We start from the raw sequence: 21,656 nt of genomic DNA, 5'->3' as shown, positions 1-21,656 counted from the left end.
GTGACCTTGTGCGTCAACAACCAACGATGTCAACCTTCGGATCACTTGTCGAAAAACAAAACAATCTTTTCGGTCTCATCGCTCGAGCGTTCGAGAATACGAAAAAACTGGGAAGCGATAAAATCAACCGCCACAACCTTGAAGCTCGAATTAAATCTCTCGACGCTTATTGAAAGCGATTCCAGGAACATCATGACAAACTCGTGCTCTTACAGACGAGACTCGTAAGCACAATTACTTCTCCACTGATTTATATTTATCATGCGAAGAAGCTTACTACGATTCTCGCTCGAGTATCATGACCCTTCGCGACTCCATCACGGGTCTCTTCAACGATTCCAGCGGATCTCAATATAATTCGAGCACGTGTCGGGCGTTACCGAAGATCAGTTTGCCTAAATTCTCCGGAGAATATCAGGAATGGCCGTCCTTTCGCGATTTATTTAAATCAATGGTGAGCTTCAACAAGGTATTACCGCCGTTGAAAAATTATATTATTTAAAATCGCAAGTGACTGGCAAAGCAGCGCGATACATCGTCAACTTTCCCGTGACGTCAGAAAACTTCTCGCGCGCTTGGGAAGCGCTCACCGATCGATATGAAAATCGACGCGTCATTGTTACGACCTATCTCGACCGTCTGTTTAGTATCAAGCCGATAACGCAGAAATCAAGCTCCGAACTCACGTCTCTGCTCTCTACGGTCAAGGAAGTAATAGGACCCTTGCAATCTCTCGGAGTACCCACGAAACAATGGGATATCATGATCGTATACTTTGTCACCCGACGTCTTGACGCAAAAACTCTCGAAGCATGGGAGCTCGAGCAGGGAACGTCGCCTGAATTCGTAACCTTCACGCAGCTTGAACTCTTCTTGGACGGACGTATTCGAGCTCTCGAATCCGTGCAATCTCGCTCTCTCTTTACAACCGCATCATCGCAGAAGTCAAACAGTAAATCAAAGACCTCAGCTCGCGCTCACGCTGCTATCGTGAATCAACCTGGCTGCTCCTTCTGTGGTGCCTCTCATTACATCTCATCGTGTTCTGACTTTGCATCGAAATCACTAGCTGAACGACAGGATCTCGTAATACAAAAGTCGCTCTGCTTTAATTGTCTCGGCTCGCACAAGCTCAATGAATGTCGTTCTCTCAAACGATGTCGGAAGAGCAAGAGTCAGCACCACACATTGCTTCATCGCGAAGCTGCCGCTTCTTCCAAGATCTCAACCATTGCAGGCAACTCTCAGGATATCGCTTCAACGGAATCAACGCACGTTACGCCGTCCTCTGGATCGTCCACCTCAACAGCTGTGCATTCTTACAATGCCGCAGCTCACCTTGAACGTTCTCAAGTACTGTTGGCAACCGCTTACGTCACGCTTATCAACATAAAGGGAAGCAGCATCAAGGTGCGCGCATTCTTGGACTAAGGATCCGAGATCTCGCTCATCGAGGAGTCATTGGTTCAGCTGCTACGTCTTCCTCGAGTTCGTGCATCTGTGCCAATCATTGGCGTCGGCGCTAACAGTATAGGCTCAACCCGAGGTGCCGTGAACCTGAAGCTTCGATCACGCTACGATCCGTCTATTGAGTTCTCTGTTTCAGCCTTTGTCATTCCAAAGGTCACAGGTCGAATTCCTTCAAGCCCAGTAACTGCCTCGTGGAATCATCTGAGTAAATTGCCGTTAGCCGATCCGGACTTTGCTATACCTGGTCACATCGACATCATCCTCGGAGCCGACGTGTACGGTTCCTTGTTACTCGGCGACATCAAACGCGGAACGCTCCAAGCACCCATCGCTCAACAGACGACCTTGGGTTGGATTGTTTCCGGGCCAGTCAACGCTCGAACGTCATCGTCTCACTCAGCTTCCATCGTCTCGTGCTGCAACCTTCCAGATGTGGATCTGCACGATACTCTTCAAAGATTCTGGATGCAGGAAGATATCATTTCGTCCACTACTCCATGCCTCACACCGGATGAACAGGCCTGCGAGAATCATTTTCGCTCCACGCATTCTCGGGACGCGACCGGGCGATACATCGTTCGACTGCCTTTTCGATCTTCGATGAACAGACTGGGCGATTCGCTGCCGTTTGCATTGCGTTCCTTTGCTAGAGTTCGCCAACGCATCCAACGTGACGAGGCTTTCGGAAAACTCTACTCGGACTTCATGCAGGAATACGCTGATCTGGGTCACATGGTGCCGACTTCTTCTTCTCAACTTGATCTCACCTCAATCCACCTCCCGCATCACAAAGTTCTACGCGAGATCAGCTCGACTACCAAGCTGCGGGTAGTCTTCAACGGGTCAGCTCGCACCACCACTGGAGTCTCACTCAATGACTGTCTGCACGCAGGTCCGAAACTTCAGCAAGACCTTGACGCGGTCATTTTACGCTGGAGGACACCCGCCTTCGCATTTGCCGCCGACTGAAAAAATGTATCGGCAAATCGTGATAAATCCTGAAGACTGACAGTATCAGCAAATTCTCTGGAGCACCACTGACTCACCCTGCAGTTATCAGCTCAACACAGTGACGTACGGATTAACTTGTGCGCTATACCTCGCTCTTCGAGTTTTTCAGCAACTCGCCACGGATACAGAACACGTCTTTCCGCACGCTTCCAACATCTTGCGCACGGCGATTTACGTGGATGACGTTCTCTCAGGCGCCGACACTCCGAAGGACGCGCAGACCCGAACTCTCCAGTTAATCCAGCTCCTCAGGGCGGACGGCTTCAAACTTCAAAAGTGGTCAGCCAACAGCGACGAAATTCTTCAAGGCATCTCGGATTCACTTCAAAACTCTTCGACTTGAGAACTCCAATCAGAAGCTCGAACTCTGGGTCTCACGTGGCATCCGGCATCAGACTCCTTCAAATTTCATGTAACCCGCACTGATCCCATCATCAAGCTAACAAAAAGATCCATTCTCTCTCGAGTAGCGCAGCTATTCGACCCGCTCGGCTGGCTCGCTCCAGTGACAATTCTCGGCAAGATCTTCATTCAACAATTGTGGAAGTCCAACATCGGATGGGATGATCCGCTGCCTCTATCTGTCGAACAGCAATGGAACTGCTTCGATGACGATCTACGAGGAGTTTCCGAATATTCGATTCCGTGACGGCTTGGTACCTCATCTAACACTCAAGGTCTCGAGTTCCATGGATTCGCGGATGCCTCTCAGGACGCTCTCGGCGCAGTGCTTTACATCCGCACCATTCAAACCTTCGCGGATGCCAAGGTCACGCTTCTCGTAGCGAAAAGCAAGGTGGCGCCTCTCAAGAAGCAGACAATTCCTCTGGAGCTAGCAGCGGCCGTTCTTTTATCTTGTCTGCTGACTCGCGTTCGTAACATTCTCGGACTTCAACACGTTCCTGCTCACCTTTGGGTCGACTCCAATGTCAGCTTGGCTTGGATTCATGGACATCCATCGCAGTGGCAAGAATTCATCGCAAATCGAGTTACCGTCATCCAGGAGCTCGTTCCCGACGCACGATGGCATCACGTAGCCGGCAGCGAAAATCCAGCCGACTGCGTCTCGCGAGGACTCTCTCCAACCTTGCTGCAATCACACTTTCTGTGGTGGCGTGGACCAGTCTGGCTTCAAGGTCCTTCCGTGGGGTGGCCATCTACCTTTCCTCCCATCGATGATGCCACAAATCTCGAAGAAAAACGGTTTCAGCAAGTCTCAGCAGCTGTGGTAAGCGTGGCATCTTCCTGCTGGGATTTAATAGATCGCTTTTCCAGTATTGATCGCCTCCTTCGCATCACCGCATGGATCCTACGCATCGCCGCCATATTTAAGAAAGTAGATCATCATTCTTCGCTATCATTACATCCTGAGGAATTTCTCAATGCTCGGATCTTCTGACTCAAGGACACGCAACGAGCTTACTTCAGTCGCGAGCTAGAGATCTGTTCTTCCAAAACGCCACTGTCAAGAACGCATCCGCTTCTCAAAATGGCTTCATTCGTCGACTCAGAAGGAGTTCTTCGCGTTGGTGGACGGTTAAAAAATTCACTTCTCGATCCGGACGGAAGACATCCCGCCATTCTTCCTCGTGATTCCTCGTTCTCACATCTTCTGATTTCAGATATTCATAATCGAACTTTACATGGCGGAGCTCAGGTTGTTCTGGCTACTTTGAGACAGCACTACTGGATACTCGGTGGACGTGCTCCGGTCAGCGCATTCATTCGCCGCTGCGTTCGATGCGCACGACATCGCGCAGCAACTGCTCAAGAGATGATGGGCTCTCTTCCGGCATCGCGTGTCACACCGACGCGCCATTCCTGCACTGCGGTGTTGACTACGCCGGACCTTACACGCTGCGCACCTGGCGAGGCCGAGCATCCAGAACGTACAAAGCCTATCTCATTGTGTTCGTCTGTTTTTCGACCTCCGCTGTTCATCTAGATCTGGCCACGGACTATTCAACTCAGGGCTTCCTCGCCGCATATCGACGATTTATCGGACGCCGAGGACGATGCATCACAATCTCGAGTGACTGCGGGACAAATTTTGTCGGAGCAGACGCTGAACTCCGACGCCTGTTTAATTCTGCATCGAAGGACATCGTAGAGTTTGCTCACTTACTGGCCGCTGACGGAACGGAGTGGAAATTTAATTCTCCGTCCGCTCCACACTTCGGAAACAAGTGGGAAGCCGCTGTTAAATCAGCGAAATTTCATCTTTGACGACTTCTAGGCGACATCGTTCTAACCTACGAGAAGTTCAGCACTCTCCTCACGCAAGTCGAAGCGGTGCTCAATTCTCGACCGCTTTGCACGCTGTCCGATGACCCTGAGGATGTCAGCGCGCTCACGCCAGCGCATTTCCTTATCGGTGAATCTCTCATCGTCCTTCCAGAACCGCCGTTTGACGACGTTCCGACTTCTCGGCTACCGCGTTGGCAACTCTTACGCCAAATGCTGGATAGATTCTGGACTCGATGGTCAACCGAATATCTGCAAAGTCTACAGTCAAGGAACAAATGGAATCTATCCACCAAGCCTCTTCAAATCGGAGATCTCGTCTTTATCCTTGACGAGCGATATCCACCCACCAAATGGCCTCTCGCACGCGTGACAGCAGTACATCCTGGCACTGACGGTCGCGTACGCGTCGTTACGGTTCGAACGGCCGTTTCTGAGTTCAAACGACCGATCGTGAAATTTTGTCCGCTTCCGATCGCGACTTAATATCATTCTTTTTCTTTTCTCTGTAACATCTACATTGTAAATAATCATCATCCATCATTAATTCATCTCTCATCTCATCTCTTTTCTTTCTGTAATTCATCGATTCGTTTATCTTACATTCAGCGGCGCCAATCACGCCCCTGAAGCGGGCAGTAACATTAATATTTTAGTCTCATATTCATATTATTTTTGTTACTCTTTAAAAAGTCTTAATTTTCGTGCGACAGAATTATTTCCTTATTTTGCAAAATTGTATTCTCTCTTTTATATCGATTATCTACGTTCTCTGTTATTGTCTATAAATAGCGTTCTCGCGAAATCACCGCATCGCCGATGCCTATCGTTCGCTGTGTTTACACAGTTTTTCTTGCGCCCCTCGCTCTACCTTCTCAGTTAAAATCAGCTGACTCGAGTCATCGACCTACTGTGTATCGACCGACTTCGATATTCGTTTTCTACCGTTCCTTTAAAAACCGTTTTGTCCTCGATCGACATTAGTAAGAGTAACATCGCGCTATCAGTCGTTCTCGATACTCTCTCAAGTTGTCTCTCGCGTTATGCCTCACGTTTTCTTTATAATATAGAAATAAATTTTCTGTGCAGTGTTATATCAAACCGCTTTATCTTTATTTCGTGTGCTCAACCGGCAGCGTCTCATTTGACCACGTTGTTATTGACCACAGATACTTTTGACCACGTTGCAATTGACCACGTTGCGATTGACCACGTTGCTATTGACCACGTTGCGATTGACCACGCGTTGCATTTGACCACGTTGCGTTTGACCACGCGTCGCATTTGACCACGTTGCGTTTGACCACGCGTCGCATTTGACCACGTCGCGATTGACCACGTTGCGATTGACCACGTTACTATTGACCACGTTGCAATTGACTACGTTGCTTTTGACCACGTTACGATTGACCACGCGTCGTTTTTGACCACGTTGCGATTGACCACGCGTCGCGATTGACCACGTTGCTATTGACCACGCGTCGCATTTGACCACGTCGCGATTGACCACGTTGCGATTGACCACGCGTCGCATTTGACCACGTTGCGATTGACAACGCGTCGCATTTGACCACGTTGCGATTGACAACGCGTCGCATTTGACCACGTTGCGATTGACCACGCGTCCTTATTGCTCTACCATAACTTTAATGATTTAAGGCGACAAACGTTTGCACACACACATACACATACACACATACGAGGTGGGTTGCAAGGGGGGGGGGTCATTCCTACGTGTGCAGAAGAGGTGCCGAAGGCCCCCCTTGCACCCCCATAGGCACCATACTATCGGCGGGGTGGATGCGGGAGGGGGGGCCAAAGGCCTCCCCTTGCACCCCACCGTGTGTGTGTGTGTGTGCACATACGTTTCCCGCCTTAAATCATTAAAGGTCAAGTGGTGGTCAAATGCATCGCGTGGTCTATCGCAACGTGGTCAAATGACACGTGGTTAAATGTGACGTGGTCAAATGTGACGCGTGGTCAATCGCGACGTGGTCAATCGTGACGTGGTCAAATGCGACGTGGTCAAATGCGACGTTGTCAAATGCGACGCATGGTCAATCGCAACGTGGTCAATCGCGACGTGGTCAAATGCGACGTGATCAAATGTGACGCGTGGTCAATCGCAACGTGGTCAATCGCGACGTGGTCAAATGCGACGTGGTCAAATGCGACGCGTGGTCAATCGCAACGTGGTCAATCGCGACGCGTGGTCAGTCGCAACGTGGTCAAAAACGACGCGTGGTCAATCGTAACGTGGTCAAAAGCAACGTAGTCAAATGCAACGTGGTCAACAGTAACGTGGTCAATCGCGACGTGGTCAAATGCGACGCGTGGTCAAATGCAACGCGTGGTCAATCGCAACGTGGTCAATAGCAACGTGGTCAATCGCGACGTGGTCAATTGCAACATGGTCAAAAGTATCTGTGGTCAATAACAACGTGGTCAAAAGACTCCCACTCGCACAACCTCTCAACTTACTAACAGTGTTATATCTTTGCTTCATCCACAAATTTTGCAAGAAATTCATTTGAATCTGATGGTTTATGTGTTCCATAATAAATATCAATAATAAAAACTAATATATATTTATGTACACACATGTGCGCACATACGCACACATGCACACACAATTAATTCCAATTTTTCCAATCTTAACACTTACCAATTTTTGGCGATTTATTTTACCTTTTAATTAACAATTTTTCAAAACTCTGTAAATCTTCAATATTTTCAATGGGAAAATTATTCATTATATCTTGTTCCACTGTTTCGCCTTCTGTTCCATGAGAGGAAGATATTTGAAGGTTTTGTAAAATATTATCTAATCTGTTATTCATAACATTTCCTTGTTCTTGCAATGAACGTAATTGATATCCTACGTCTACGAGTTTTCTAATTATGTAACATTGAAAATCAGAATTTGCTAAAATTACATAATAGTATATTAGTACATCGTAAAATAAAATAAATACACACGTTATATGTTTATAAATGATAGTTTCATACTTACTTAAACCAGTATTACTTGCATTACGTTTAGCGCAAGGTTTGTCATGTAGATCATCAGATAAATTATCTTTATTACACGTATCTATAATTAGAAAATATATCAATATATATTTTTAAAAAAGCAATCCAATGTAAACACGAACTATCAGTAATATAACATCATCAATGCTATAATTTTTCGTGTAATACAATGTAATACGTAACATGCACATAATATGCATTATTACATTTATATTGTTGAATACGAAAATATAACATTGGTGTATAGTATTATTGTTAGTTGATGTTTATTTGATTTTTTAATTATAAATAATCTAAATTACCAGAAATGAAATCACTATCATTCTTTTTTCTTATTTCGCATACATTAGTCTCTGTAGACATTTTCAGTTCTTTTCCTTCCAAAGTAATTACAGCTTCTTTTCTGAATGAACCAATCAATAATAATAATTAGTTATACACTTTTACATGTATTATATAAATATATGTACAATTTGTTTCATACTTACTTATACACTGTTTCTTGGATTTTTCATCACATTTCTTTGATTTGTAAAATGTGTTACTTTTTATTTGCGGAACGTTGGGATAATGAGATAACTGTATATTTTCTTGATCATTATCATTATCATCACTGCTTGAGAGAATCTTTTTTGCTCTTGCTTTTCGAGATTTCTTGAAATCTTCTAGATCGTCGTTTTCTGAATTAATGTCCGATAAAATTTCAGCTTTTTTTAATTTTAATAATCCTTTGTCATATGTACCTAAATGGAAAATGTAATTGATGCTTAATAAGTATAACAAAAACAAGAAACTTATAACAAATGTTCAATGTATACAAACTAATATAACAAAATTTATACTTTGTATATTTCGTAAGTAACTTACTTGAACTGGCTAAGACTTTTTTTATCTTATAAAATGACCAATCATTTTCATGTGGTATGAGGTTCTTTATAGCTTTCATACATTTTAAATGTGAAGTAAAATTTGGCCAACGAGCAGCACTTTTATCCAGGATCCTTCTATTATCCAGGAGGTGGGAATCATTTCCATACCATCTTCAAACTCAACAATGGACCATAAATCTTCCATTATGTATACGTGTACTGTACTGTAATATATCATATACACACATATATATGCAGGGTGGCCCACATAAAGTTACCTTCCATAGTTTGACAAAGGCAAGTGATCTTGATTTATGCTCAAATTCGCATAGTATATATAATTTTAATACATTTTCCAGCTGCAATGATATTGTCTCAACTTTTCTGTGTTGTAAACGTATTTCAAGTTTTCTGAATGAAATGGGTTTCGTAGTTGATCATTTAGCCGTAGCTCTGCTTCAGGATGAAGTTCGGGAAGTGAATAATTAGTTTCACAAATCTTTACTTAAGACATTCATATCAGTCTTTATTGCTTGAGTGTACAGGACCGAGACTCACGTACCACTGGCACTGCTCAAAGCACTCGAGAGCACAACAGTCGTGGCGCTGGAGGCGCCACCTAGCTCTACCGCAATGTACGCGGTAAGGCGCAAAATACAAATATAAAAGAAACCAAACAACAACACAAAAACTCAAAATAAAATTAAATCTTATTACTAATCAGAGACACCGAATAACCACATATATAATAATTTGCGCATGACTCCTAAATAACATACAAGATGCATATAGTCCAAAGGTATATTGTTCACAAGATCAAAATCTGGTAGCTTTAAAAGAGCTGAATGCTCAATATGATAATTTTCGTCCTTCCTTAAACGGAAATCTTCATTTGTTCGTAATTGTGCATTTGTTACAGGAAAACACATTTTACTGTTAATGTAACTTCCTTCAATTATGCACTTTGTACAACTGGAATAACCATTATGTCCTTTTATTTGCAACACAAATGCTTTCGCTGGTGCATCGCATATAATAGAATGTAATGTACATGGTATATTTCTGTTATTAATAGTAATTCCTTCTTCGTGTAATATCTTTGCTTCATCCACAAATTTTGCAAGAAATTTATTTGAATCTGATGGTTTGTGTTCCATAATAAATATCAATAATAAAAACTTTTTTAGATTTAGATATGAATCCCAAAATTGGCCAAAATTGTCGTTGTGAAGATTTCGATAATGGTAATCCATCAACATTTATTGATATTTTGATATCTGTAATATCTTGTGAGTTTATTGGTAAAATACTTGTTAGTATCCTTTCTCTCAATCCAAAATGATAATATGGACCACCAGCGCAAATCTCAATATTACTACTTCTAGGAATACGCATAAGAGTTCTTGAATCTAAAGGTATGTTGAAACTGCAGTTATTACATGTATATTGTTTAATTCCTTTTAACAAAGAGCTCAATGCTGATTGCGAAATATGTTCTTTAATAGCCCATTGGCTTAAAAATGTCTTAAAATTAATATTCCTATTTGATGCGCTATCTACATTATTATTTTCTGTAACATTGTTTATTCATCTTGTACTACTCTGCCATTTTTATCAAAAAACTCATATTCATTCGACATTATTAGACTCTCATCACACAAAACATTTTCATATTCATTTGATACTAGATCCTCATCATGTAAAACATTTTCAGATTTATATTGTACTATATCATCATCACGTAAAACATTTTCAGATTCATTTTGTACTATATCATCATTGAATACAGTATTTTCAAATTCAGTTTGTACTATACGATTATCATCATGTACATTTTCATTTTGTAATGCATTTTCAGAAAATGATGTCTAAGCAGATGTTGATTGAACGATTTTATGAGATTCCATTATAATATCTGTTTCCATTTTTGTCATTTTTATTCGATATGAGGAAGTAATTGTATGAATGTTTTTTACCCAACATATTAAATTTGTATTTCTAAAACTAATTTAGCAATTGCTTTTATAAGAAAAAAGTAGTAATTTAAAATAAAAATTAATTCAATAACTTCAACTGTTTAAAAATATGAAGATAATGATACATGCGCGCGCGTGTGTGTATATGTGTGTAAAAAGTGGAAATAGTGGAAATTATTCCAGCTAGTTCGGCTATAAAAAACAAATTTATAATTTATAAATTAAATTTCTTCAGAAACTGTTCGGAATTCTAATCGAAATCATTTATGCAAAAAATTGGTAACACCTGCAATAAATTTTCCAGACCTATACACCGGATGTTCAAAATAAAACGTCACAAGTTTTTATCTCCAAAAATATGATTTCTAGAGAAAATTATTTCAAATAAAAATTGAAGTATTTCAAAGGAGACATAAGTTGATGAACCGTTCAATTTTTTGTTATTTTATCTTTATATTATATATATATGTATAATTTTTTATGTGGAATGTTACAAGGAATCTATTTAAATAATCTATTAAAATAATTCAAATGTTACAAGGAATCTATTTACATAAAGCATTTAGAATAATTCTATTAAAAAAAATCAAGTTGACCTTGAAGTGACCTTAAAAACCGTCACAAATGTTCCTATAACATCAACTTAGGTCCTTTTTGAAATACTGCAATTTTTATTTAAAACCTTTTTTCTAGAAACAATATTTTTGGAGATGAAAACTTATTGTTACACTTTCTTTTGAACACTCGATATATATTTTTTTTCTTATATACATAGATCTATATATATTTTTTTCTTTCATCTTTCTTCAACATCAAAAATCACAGATGTATATAGCTGTTTTTAAGTTCCATAAATGCATTAGTTTAACAACAAAGAACAGACTTTACATAAAAATTAACTATTAATCTTTATTATATTTAATTGTGTGTGTGTGTGTGTGTGTGTGTGTGTGTGTGCTTGAATTAAATTTTGTTGCTTACGTTACGTAAGTTACGTATCTAATAGATGAAGCCTCCTCTTTCTCGCTGCTGTCGGAATTGCACTATATATTGTTCTGTACTGCTATGTGTTCTACTGAACGTTACACAACATTGCAACATAAAATAAAAATAATAATTATTAATTACATCTTACATATCTAACATAAGAATACAAAGTTAAATACGACTGTGTTCCAATATTCAATATTCATATTGAAAAGCTAAGCTCAATGTTACATTAGATATCTCAGATTTTTAGTACCAGTAATTAATATTGGAACGTAGCCTAATAAATTTAAGTTTTTATTACCTACATACCTAATAATAGATAATGCCTCCTTTCTTTCGCTGCTATCAGAATTGCACTATTGCTCTGGACTGTTATCTACTGAACGTACACAATAATACTGCAACATAAAACAAAAATAATTATTATTAATTACATCTGCTTACATATGTAATATAAGAATACAAAGTTAAATACGACTGTGTTCCAATATTCAATGATCATACTGAAAATCTATGGTCAATGTTACGTTAGATCTTTCTTATCTCAGATTTTCAGTACCAGCAATTAATGTTGAAACACAGCCTTATATTAATAAATTTAAGTTTTTATTACTTACATAGCTAATAATAGATAAAGCCTCCTCTTTCGCTGCTGTCAGAATGCACTATTGCTCTGCTACGTGTTCTACTGAACAACAATAACACTGCAACATAAAACAGAAATAATAATTATTACTTTTACATCTGCTTACAAAAAATGTTAATAACAAAAATGATTGGACTGCTACAAATTTTGAGATTAAGGTTAAGATTTAAGAATGGAGCTGTTAATACAGCATAAGCTCTTGAAAGATTCACTTAATAAGATCACAAATGTTAATATATGCATTTAAAAATGTCGCAATTATATATACATTAAAATAATTTTTATAATCATAACATGATTTTTACAGATTATGTCACGTTTTTAGAGTAATGACAAATCGCTAAATTACAATATATGGATAATATTGAATAATATTGAAATAGACATATATAATACAAAAATACTTTTAGAAATATTTATGTGAATAATATTATTTTGAATAAGGAGAGCTTACCTGAAATTAAATCGATATTCGTTATACACGTTGCTATGATTGCTGCTTCTTCCATGTGTAACCATGTGAGATGTGAGGAGAGACCGGAACCGGAAGTCCTCTCATTGTATCATGCTAATGTCTGTAACGGCTACCATATTGTACCGCGTAATTTAAAAAGTAAAATATTGATCATATAAGAACAAAATATCCAAAATTCATTCAGTTATTTTATTATCAATTTACTTAGCGCGATACACTCTGGCTGCGTTTGTTTAGGCACTCACACACTATAACAAGCTAATAAACACTGTTTTCACTAGATATAATAAAAATATCCAAAAATCATCGAAAATGTGCCCAGTATGTTTTGAGGAGTTTTGTGGGACGTACTCAGGACATCCTGGGATACGCCTTAAGACATGGATATGTGTATAGGATAATTTTAGGACTTTTATGCTATTTTTGAGTCTAGTGGACATTAAATGGATGATTTATACTTTTATTGTAGTTCTTAAAACTTCCAGAAATTATTTTAAGTATTTCATAATTAATGAAGTCAAATATACATATAAAATATGCATAAATACACAATTAAATATCCTTGAAATATGGAAAGGACATCCTGGACATATTCAGGATTATCCTGAGGACATTTTGTGCTATCTGGGTTGGTTGCAGTTACATAAATAATTTTTTCAATGTAACACACATGCTATTTATTTATTCTATTTTATATTCTAACTTAGCCTAAATGGACCTTTGCTTTCGGCTGCATTTTCAATCATTAACCCTTTCTCTTTTATCCTCACATTCTCTCTCACTCGCTCTTTCTCTTTTTTCTCCCCTCTTCCATAAACTACCCCTCATTCCTCCCCCTCTCTCTCCTCTCCGCTCTCACCATTTCCTTTTCTTCTAATAACAACCCCTTCCATCTACCCTCTCTTACTTTTTCTAACTTTCATCCAACTCTCCCCGTCCTCATCCTTCTCCAGCACTTTTACTACCATCTTTTTCTTTTTAATACTTTCGGTTGAAAGTACGTGCTTTTAGACTATACAGTTTATCTTACACATGTAAAATAAGGAACTAGAAATTTGTTCACGCGCGGTATTAATTTAGACCGCGAGTTACTTGAATTTTGCCGGTTTCGCTCAGAGAAAGCGCGAGATATCGTTTTTAGGATCGAAGGACGATTTGCAATGAGATTGACAGAGAAAGAGAGAGAACGTTAGGAGGTAAACAAGCGAGATGCAGGAAATGAATTCGGTTGCGAATCGTGAAGAGATGGAGAGAGGGAAATAGCATAGGAATCAAGAGAAGAGACCGAGAGAATTGATTGTTAATCCATGCAGATATATTTCGTCATCAAGTCTGAATAATATTGAACAATTAAAGATCTATCTGAACGCTCGGATCTCGATATACTCAATCGACTTATTTCGCACGAAAAGAAAAGAGAGAGAAGATCCAAAAATTGATTCCTTATATACCGCAAATAATCCAGAAAGTTCGGAGAAGTTAGAAGGGGAGGACCGAGTTTGCGCGATACATTGCTTTCAAAGAGTCGGTTACCCGAGAGACAATCCGGCGATCAGACAAAGAATCATAACAATGATGAGATACAGATTTCGAGTTGACAATATTGAATATTTACATTTCTTTTGAATGTCTCGTTATTTCGTCTCAGTCGATCGCTCAACAACACTTAAACACAATTTTCGAGAGTCGGATATACATAATAAGAAATAGAATTACACATGATACTATTACGCTTTAACAAAATTAAAGCTTAAAACACATTAAGTTAAATTAAATTAAATTAAATTAAAGCAATAAGTTAAGATCTAAATAGCTATATGATTTTTCCTGTCCTCGAGATAACAAATACAATTCTGAGTGCGCGCATTTCCTCTTTCTGAAGCCAATGCCATATGCAGTCTGGTCTACTCGCTCTTACCTTATTAAGATTAATATTGAGATCAATCCTGATATCGTCAAATTTTGCTACATTGAAAGACTAAACGGTTGATATCTTCACTTTTATATCCACAGTCGTATCTCGAAGATTCAATATAGTCTATTCTAGCATGAAATTCATTGAAGTTGTAATGATTTGCTCTAAGTCTATTAATAGTAACTGCAGATTTTCTAGATAAATTAATGCCAACGAATTATGGATACCTTGTATTTTCATCAAAGAATTTCTTATATATATAAGATAATATAAGATAATATAAGATAATATTGTTTTCCTTTAAATTTAAATTGATAAATAATTTCATTGTTTGTCCTGAAACATATTTCTCTTCTCTATGTCCTTTGCAGAAATCTGTAAAAGATACATTAAGGAAATTCATGTGAACTTGGTCTCTGATTTCTTTAGCTAACTCAGCAATTTCATTCCCATATATACCTTTATGCGCTGGAATCCAGATAAACACAACTTTCTTGCCCTCCCGTCAATATAGATGGTTAAGATCTTCAACATGTCTGATTTCAGTAATATATGGGTTTGTATAGATGTTCTTATCATTATTGTGTAATTTACTTATTAAACTAACAATAAGTAAGCGAATCCGTAAAGATTAAAATATCCTTTTCCTAGATATCAAAGGGTTCAATTAAGAGCTTTGGCAATTGCGCATACTTCTGCGGTAAAAATCGAAGCTTTGTTTTTTAAACTAAACGTATAGCTCATAGAATCGCCAGCATCAAAAAAGGCACAGCCTGTGGAAAGGCCGCCCTCAGACTTGGATCCATCCGTTATATAATTGTAACGGATTATTTCTTATATTTATTGATGACTAATCAACTAATTCATCGTTATTATTAAAATCTGCAACGCATAACGCTTACTAATTACATCTTCAATATATAATGGATTAGTAAGATTCCAATAGTTAGCCTCAAACACCTCGTATTGTTTAGGAGGATCATTAGTCGCAAGCAATTTATTGCAACTTCACGTACTCGATATCAAGAAAAGTTGTTTCCACGGACATTTTAATCTATAAATATCGTATTGCTTGACCAACTCTGCCAAGGTGTTTGTAATATCAGCTCGAGGATCTGCGAACAGTTTCCAAATAGATTCTACGCAAGTGCAAATAAGCACACTCATTCGAGTCTCATTGTTTTTTATACGTTAGTCCGAATAAAAGCACTTAAAAGACGACATGTGTTAAAAAGCTTTCTTAAACTCTCATTTCGTTTATTCCAAATAGATTCGCTCAATTACGTTAAAAGATTATGAGTTTAGTCATCCAACCTGCGTAGAATCTCTCTGAAAGGAATTATTTGATAAAAGTAATAAAAGAAATTTTTTCGATTTGTTTATTGGTCGCCACATGGTCATCATCTTTGTTCTTCGGTATGCTGATATCGCGAAATTTTTCGAAACGAAAATATCAGAAGAGATATCCTCACAAAATAAAAAGAAATCTATAGCTCGAATTTCCAAGAAAATTCCAAATCAATGCGAGTTTTGTTGCATATATTCACAAGATTTTATGTCTGAAACTAGAGTGATGCCTACGGACGCTGCTTAAGGAAAAAGTTCGATAAAAGAACGCAAAAGTGATGTTTCTCGTTTTGCGTTGGAATACACTCAACTCAAATGCCTGCTCACCTGCACTACAGCTAAAGAGATGCAGGGTAAAATGGGAAATATACACGAGTAAAAATTAGTCTTGAATAAACTGCTACTTCAGCAAAAATTTCATGAATATCGCCTGAACCTGAATGAATCGGTTGTTCAACACGTGTCGCATATGCAACGCAACTGAAGGATGTGGGAGAGAATATTTCCGAAAATTCTCGGAAGTCATTCTCCGCGATATAACGCTCTTCAACGGCATGATACAGTGTCGCTGAAAATAGTCAAACGCTGGAAAATCTATTGGAACTAATAAAGGAAAAAATCGATTAAAGAAAACGATGACGTCACGAGTACTTTGGCCGTAGAAATCAGAAACAAGTGATCGTGCAAAGCAAAGACGGAGAAAAATCTCAAGGCAATAAGAAAGATAACGTGGAATGTTTTTACTGCAAAAGGAAGACACTATGCTCGCAAGTACCGCAAGAAAAAACGAGTAAAGAAAGACAAGAAAAATAAAAATAAGTCGCGTAACTGTGTTTTTGTTGTGACTTCCTGTCCACGTAGTGATAAACGAGAAGACTGTGCATATTGCCATTGGGTGAAGATGAATGATTCTTGGCAGTCAATACATGTGAGGTCTGGATCATCAACAGCGGACCATCGCTATATTACTTATCGACAGAACTGATATAGCAAATTTCATTCGAGCAATGGCGAGCCACCAATATCGCTGGGCGATAATGCTAGGCGTTATTATTGCCTTAGGCAATATCATGGTCGATAAATTGGTGAACGGAAAATAGCTCAAAGCGTGAATTAAACATGTTTTATATGTTCTTAAATTGTGAAAGAATCTGTTCACAGTCGGTGTATGTACTTCTAAAGAAGTAGTATTTAAGGACAGAAATATATATATATATATATATATATATATATATAATAAGTAACAATGTAGGCTCCCTGCATTGATAAATTACAAATTCAAAAGGAGGCTATATGGAGCCACGCGTAGGGTGTAGGTACGCAAATATTAAAAACAAACTTGTTGGAATAACAAATTTATTGAATCTAAACGTTTCGGAATCAAAACCTTTCTTTGGACCTTCTTCAGTAAATTTAATACAATAAATAATAATGGGGAATCTACATACTACCGCACGTAGCGCAAAAGCCGTGAGCCCCCCCTCTTCACTCAACTTTTTTCACCTTTGATGGCATAATCTATCAACAAACCTTCGGAGCGCCCATGGGTTCTCCGCTGTCTCCCATAGTAGCCGATTTAACCATGCGCGATTTGGAGAGCAGGGTGATAGGAGACCTTCCTTTTGAACTCCCGATCTACGTACGCTATGTTGATGATATCGCGTTGGCCGTCCCTCCCGGGACGAGCCAAGAGATACTAAGACAGTTTAACGCGTGTCATAATAGATTACAGTTTACTTTGGAAAAGGGGGGCAATAGACTCGATTTTTTGGATGTTACATTCATTCTAAACCGGGGACACGTTGAATTCGATTGGTATCATAAACCAACATTTTCGGGAAGATATCTGAATTATTACTCCTGTCACCCTCTCTGCCACAAGAGAGGCACAATATTTGGCCTAATAGATAGGGCTTTCTGGTTATCACATCCAAGATATCACCAAAAGAACCTCGAATTGGTCATTGGGGTGTTACGTGATAATGGGTATCCATTACAACTGATTTTTGAAACATTTCACGAAAGGCTTAGGACTTTGTTTGCGAGAAATAAAAATAATAATTCAGGTGACGCTAACAGAACACCTGATACTAATTCGGCTCGCGTTGCATATTTTAATGTCCCATACATACCCAAATGATCCGAGCGGTTTAGCCATGTGGTCCGTGATCTAGATGTAAAAATGTCCTACACAGGTTTGAATAAGTTACGCTCGTTTATCCGCGTGCATAAAGACACACTGCAGAAAGACTGGCATAATAACGTTGTATACAAAATTTCATGTCAAAATTGTAATGCCTCTTATGTCGGTCAGACCAGCAGGCAGTTGAGAACACGCATTAGGGAGCACAGAAATCACATAAAAAGAAACACCGCGCAAAAATCCGTGATCACGGATCACAGGCTGAATAACCACGAATTTGATTGGGATAACGTTGAGATCTTGGATGAGGAACCGTTTCTAAGGAAGAGACTTGTTTCAGAGATGCTGTTTATCAGGCGCCAGATAAATGGCCTAAACCGACAAGAAGACACAGAGTGTCTAAGTCAAGCATATATATCTGTTGTGACAAATATGCCTCAAATTTCTTGAAAGACGGTCTTCGTTTAGTTGTTATCGAATTCCTTTAGAGAGCCATAAATCATTTGTAACATTAATCTCCATACATCGTATGTTTGAGAGAGGGAGATAGAGAAAGGGGGGAAGCGATAGGAAGGGGGGACAGGGATAGAGGGAGGGAGACGGAGGGGGTGGGGAAGAGGGGGGAGAGGGAGAGAGTGGAGAGGGAGAGGGAGGGGGAGAGGGAGAGAGAGAAGGAGAAATAAATTCCACACATTGTTTGACATTGACTTCGATAACAGGCTATGAGCCGTGGTAGGGCGCCTTATAAATAGCATCAAAACGAATATCTTCTTCACTCGTGCGTCGGGCGCGTCCGCGTACGGTCGTGTGAACGTGCGATAGATGAGTGTGTGAGTAAGAGTGAGCCCCCTTTCGTAAATTCCTCACTATACCCGTCCATTTTATTAGAGTCCATTTTGAGTACCTGACATATTATGTCACTTTGTCTATCCAATGGGATATCGATAGTGGGGGCTCACGGCTTTTGCGCTACGTGCGGTAGTATGTAGATTCCCCATTATTATTTATTGTATTAAATTTACTGAAGAAGGTCCAAAGAAAGGACCGAAACGTTTAGATTCAATAAATTTGTTATTCCAACAAGTTTGTTTTTAATATTTGCGTACCTACACCCTACGCGTGGCTCCATATAGCCTCCTTTTGAATTTGTAATATATATATATATATACAGGGTGTTACAAAAGCATCGGATTTGCTTAGCACCATGCGATAGAGAATGAAAATCTAAGAAGATTTTTCCTCAACGAAAATGTCGAGGAAGGTCATCTTTTTGCAAGTTCCCAATTTTTGCCATCATATATCTTAGTAACTAAGCCTTAAATTAAAAATCTATTAAATTAAACTCGACCTGAAATTAACTGAAGAATGCAGTTTTGTTAATATTTTAATTCCATAATGTTTATTTTGCGAAAAGCCCTTCATTTTCAATCACTTATAACTCGAAAATTATTGATGCCTCGACATTTTCATTGAGGAAAAATCTTCTTAGATTTTCATTCTCTATCGCATGGTGTTAAGCAAATCCGATGCTTTTGTAACACCCTGTATATATATAACTTTCAAGCAAGACGGTAAAACTGTTGCCATCAATATCAAACAAGACAACGAGATCGAATGTTCTTCAAGGTCAAACGTTCTCAACTTAATAATGAAGTCAATGTAACCACAATGAGTTTGTGCCTGTGGCATGAGCACGTACACAAACAGGACACATAAACACGAATGCTAAAGGAGAGGATAAAAAAAATCTGATCCATGACATAAAATTGTCCGATGCTGACTTCTTCTGTGTGAGTCATGCTCTCTAATGAAATCTCATCGTTTAACCTTCAAGAAAAATAAAGTGAGGGAAAACGTTCAACTCAAGGAGATCATACATTCGGATATCTGCGGACCAATGTCGGTCGAATCGCCCGGTGTTTCCAGATATTTTGTGACTTTCAAGGACAAAACGAGATTTTGTATCTTTATTTTATCAGAAACAAATCTGATGTTGTTACTCAGTTTAAGGAATATAAGAGGCTTAAATCACAAACAAATTCAGTCAATGAGAGTACGCTCAGATAATGAACGAGATATATATTAATTAGGAGATGAAACAATGTCTTCGACTCGAGGAATCGTTCTCGACACCTCAGCGCCGCATACATCTTAACAGAAGTCTTAGGAAGTCAAAACATGACAACAGGATCATGATTGAGAGCGCTCATACAATGATTGAAAGGTTTACTTCTGTTGCTATGGACTAAAGCATGGTATCATTCAAACATTATCGAGCACAAAACAAGAAAACGCCGTACAAAATATGGAAGGCTAAGATATCATATGTACCTCATTTGAGTTTTCGATTCCGATGTGCGTTCATGCATATTGATAAGCAATTCCGAATAAAAATTCAAGGCTAAAAGATAATCCTAATAGGATATCAGGACGATTCTACAAACTACTGTCTGCACAATACGAGCACTGAACAAATCGTATCACGAGATATTGTTTTCAAGGAGGAATCGCTTAGAGAATTAACGGTGAAGAACGAAGAGACTTGCAACGAGTACACGTTCTCTAATTACGAAAAAGACAAACATAATACTCTCGAGCAAGCAGAAGACATCGAGCTGGTATCTCAAGAAGAACAATGAGGACAAGAGCATGCAAAACCAATCGAGGACAGAATCGAGCAAGAAGAGCCTATTTAAAATTGACAACTTTAGATCGGTCTTCGATTTGGAGGCCTTCCAGGTATGAGGTCTAGATAGCCGAGTATAATACACCTTCGTTCTAGGAAGCAATAAACAGCTTGGAGACTGAGAAATGGATCGAGGCTATGAGGAACGAGTTCAACGCTTATAAGAGCAACAAAATGATCAAACGCAACTTAGACGATCGTACTGAAAAAACATAATCGGAAGCCCATCGATACAAAGTACCCGTGTTCAAAATGTTGCGAGATACATCGCGACAAAACATATCGCTATAAAGCACAACTCTGCGTTCGAGAATTCTTGCAGAAACAGTGTTTTGATTATACAGAAACCTTTTCTCCAGTCATGAGATACGATTTTCTGCGAGTTCTATTTATCTTGGTAGTTGAAAAAGATTTGAAGCTCGTGCAGTTCGAGAGCTGTGAGAAGAAATTTACATGGAAATCTCTCAGGATTTCAACATCAAGGAAGCAGAAAACAAGACATCGTATACAAATTAAATAAATCGTTGTATGGTTTAAAATAAATATACTTCGGTGCTGGAACGAGAAGTTTCGCGGTTCTTAAAAACAGTAATTTTCGAAAAACTTAGGCCGATAAGTACTTATTTTGTGGTTATGATTATGTTGACGGAATCAATGTATATTAGTCGTGGATGACAGGCTAATCGCAGTCAAATTACGTCGAGTTCTCGATTTAATTGTCAAATCTCTGCGAAATGCAAAATTATGTGTCGAAATTATGTTCTCGGTGACGGGCACATATTTGTCGGAGTTTAAATAGAAAGAAATCGCGAGAATAAAATATTTTTCTGTCATCAAGCAGCATATACGAA

At 38.9% G+C, this 21,656-nt stretch overlaps 1 protein-coding gene across 1 annotated transcript; it reads left to right on the top strand.

Annotated features, from left to right (window-relative positions):
* The first annotated feature begins 298 nt into the window (after positions 1–298).
* LOC145947879 (uncharacterized) lies at positions 299–20,758 on the top strand. The gene is made up of 10 exons (XM_083057657.1): positions 299–469; positions 667–1,410; positions 1,624–2,298; positions 2,591–2,789; positions 2,838–3,106; positions 3,194–3,709; positions 3,887–4,192; positions 4,427–4,562; positions 4,718–4,855; positions 20,541–20,758. Exons 1-10 carry the CDS (start codon positions 299–301, stop codon positions 20,756–20,758), a joined length of 3,372 nt encoding a protein of 1,123 aa, XP_082913783.1.
* Positions 20,759–21,656: the final 898 nt, after the last annotated feature.

Source organism: Prenolepis imparis, unplaced genomic scaffold (genome assembly GCF_030444845.1).
Source record: "Prenolepis imparis isolate NDT839.2.m4 unplaced genomic scaffold, iyPreImpa1.0 SCAF_173, whole genome shotgun sequence".
Lineage (NCBI taxonomy): Eukaryota > Metazoa > Arthropoda > Insecta > Hymenoptera > Formicidae > Prenolepis > Prenolepis imparis.
Note: the sequence above shows the minus strand (reverse complement) of the source record. Positions and strands in the feature narration are given on the sequence as shown.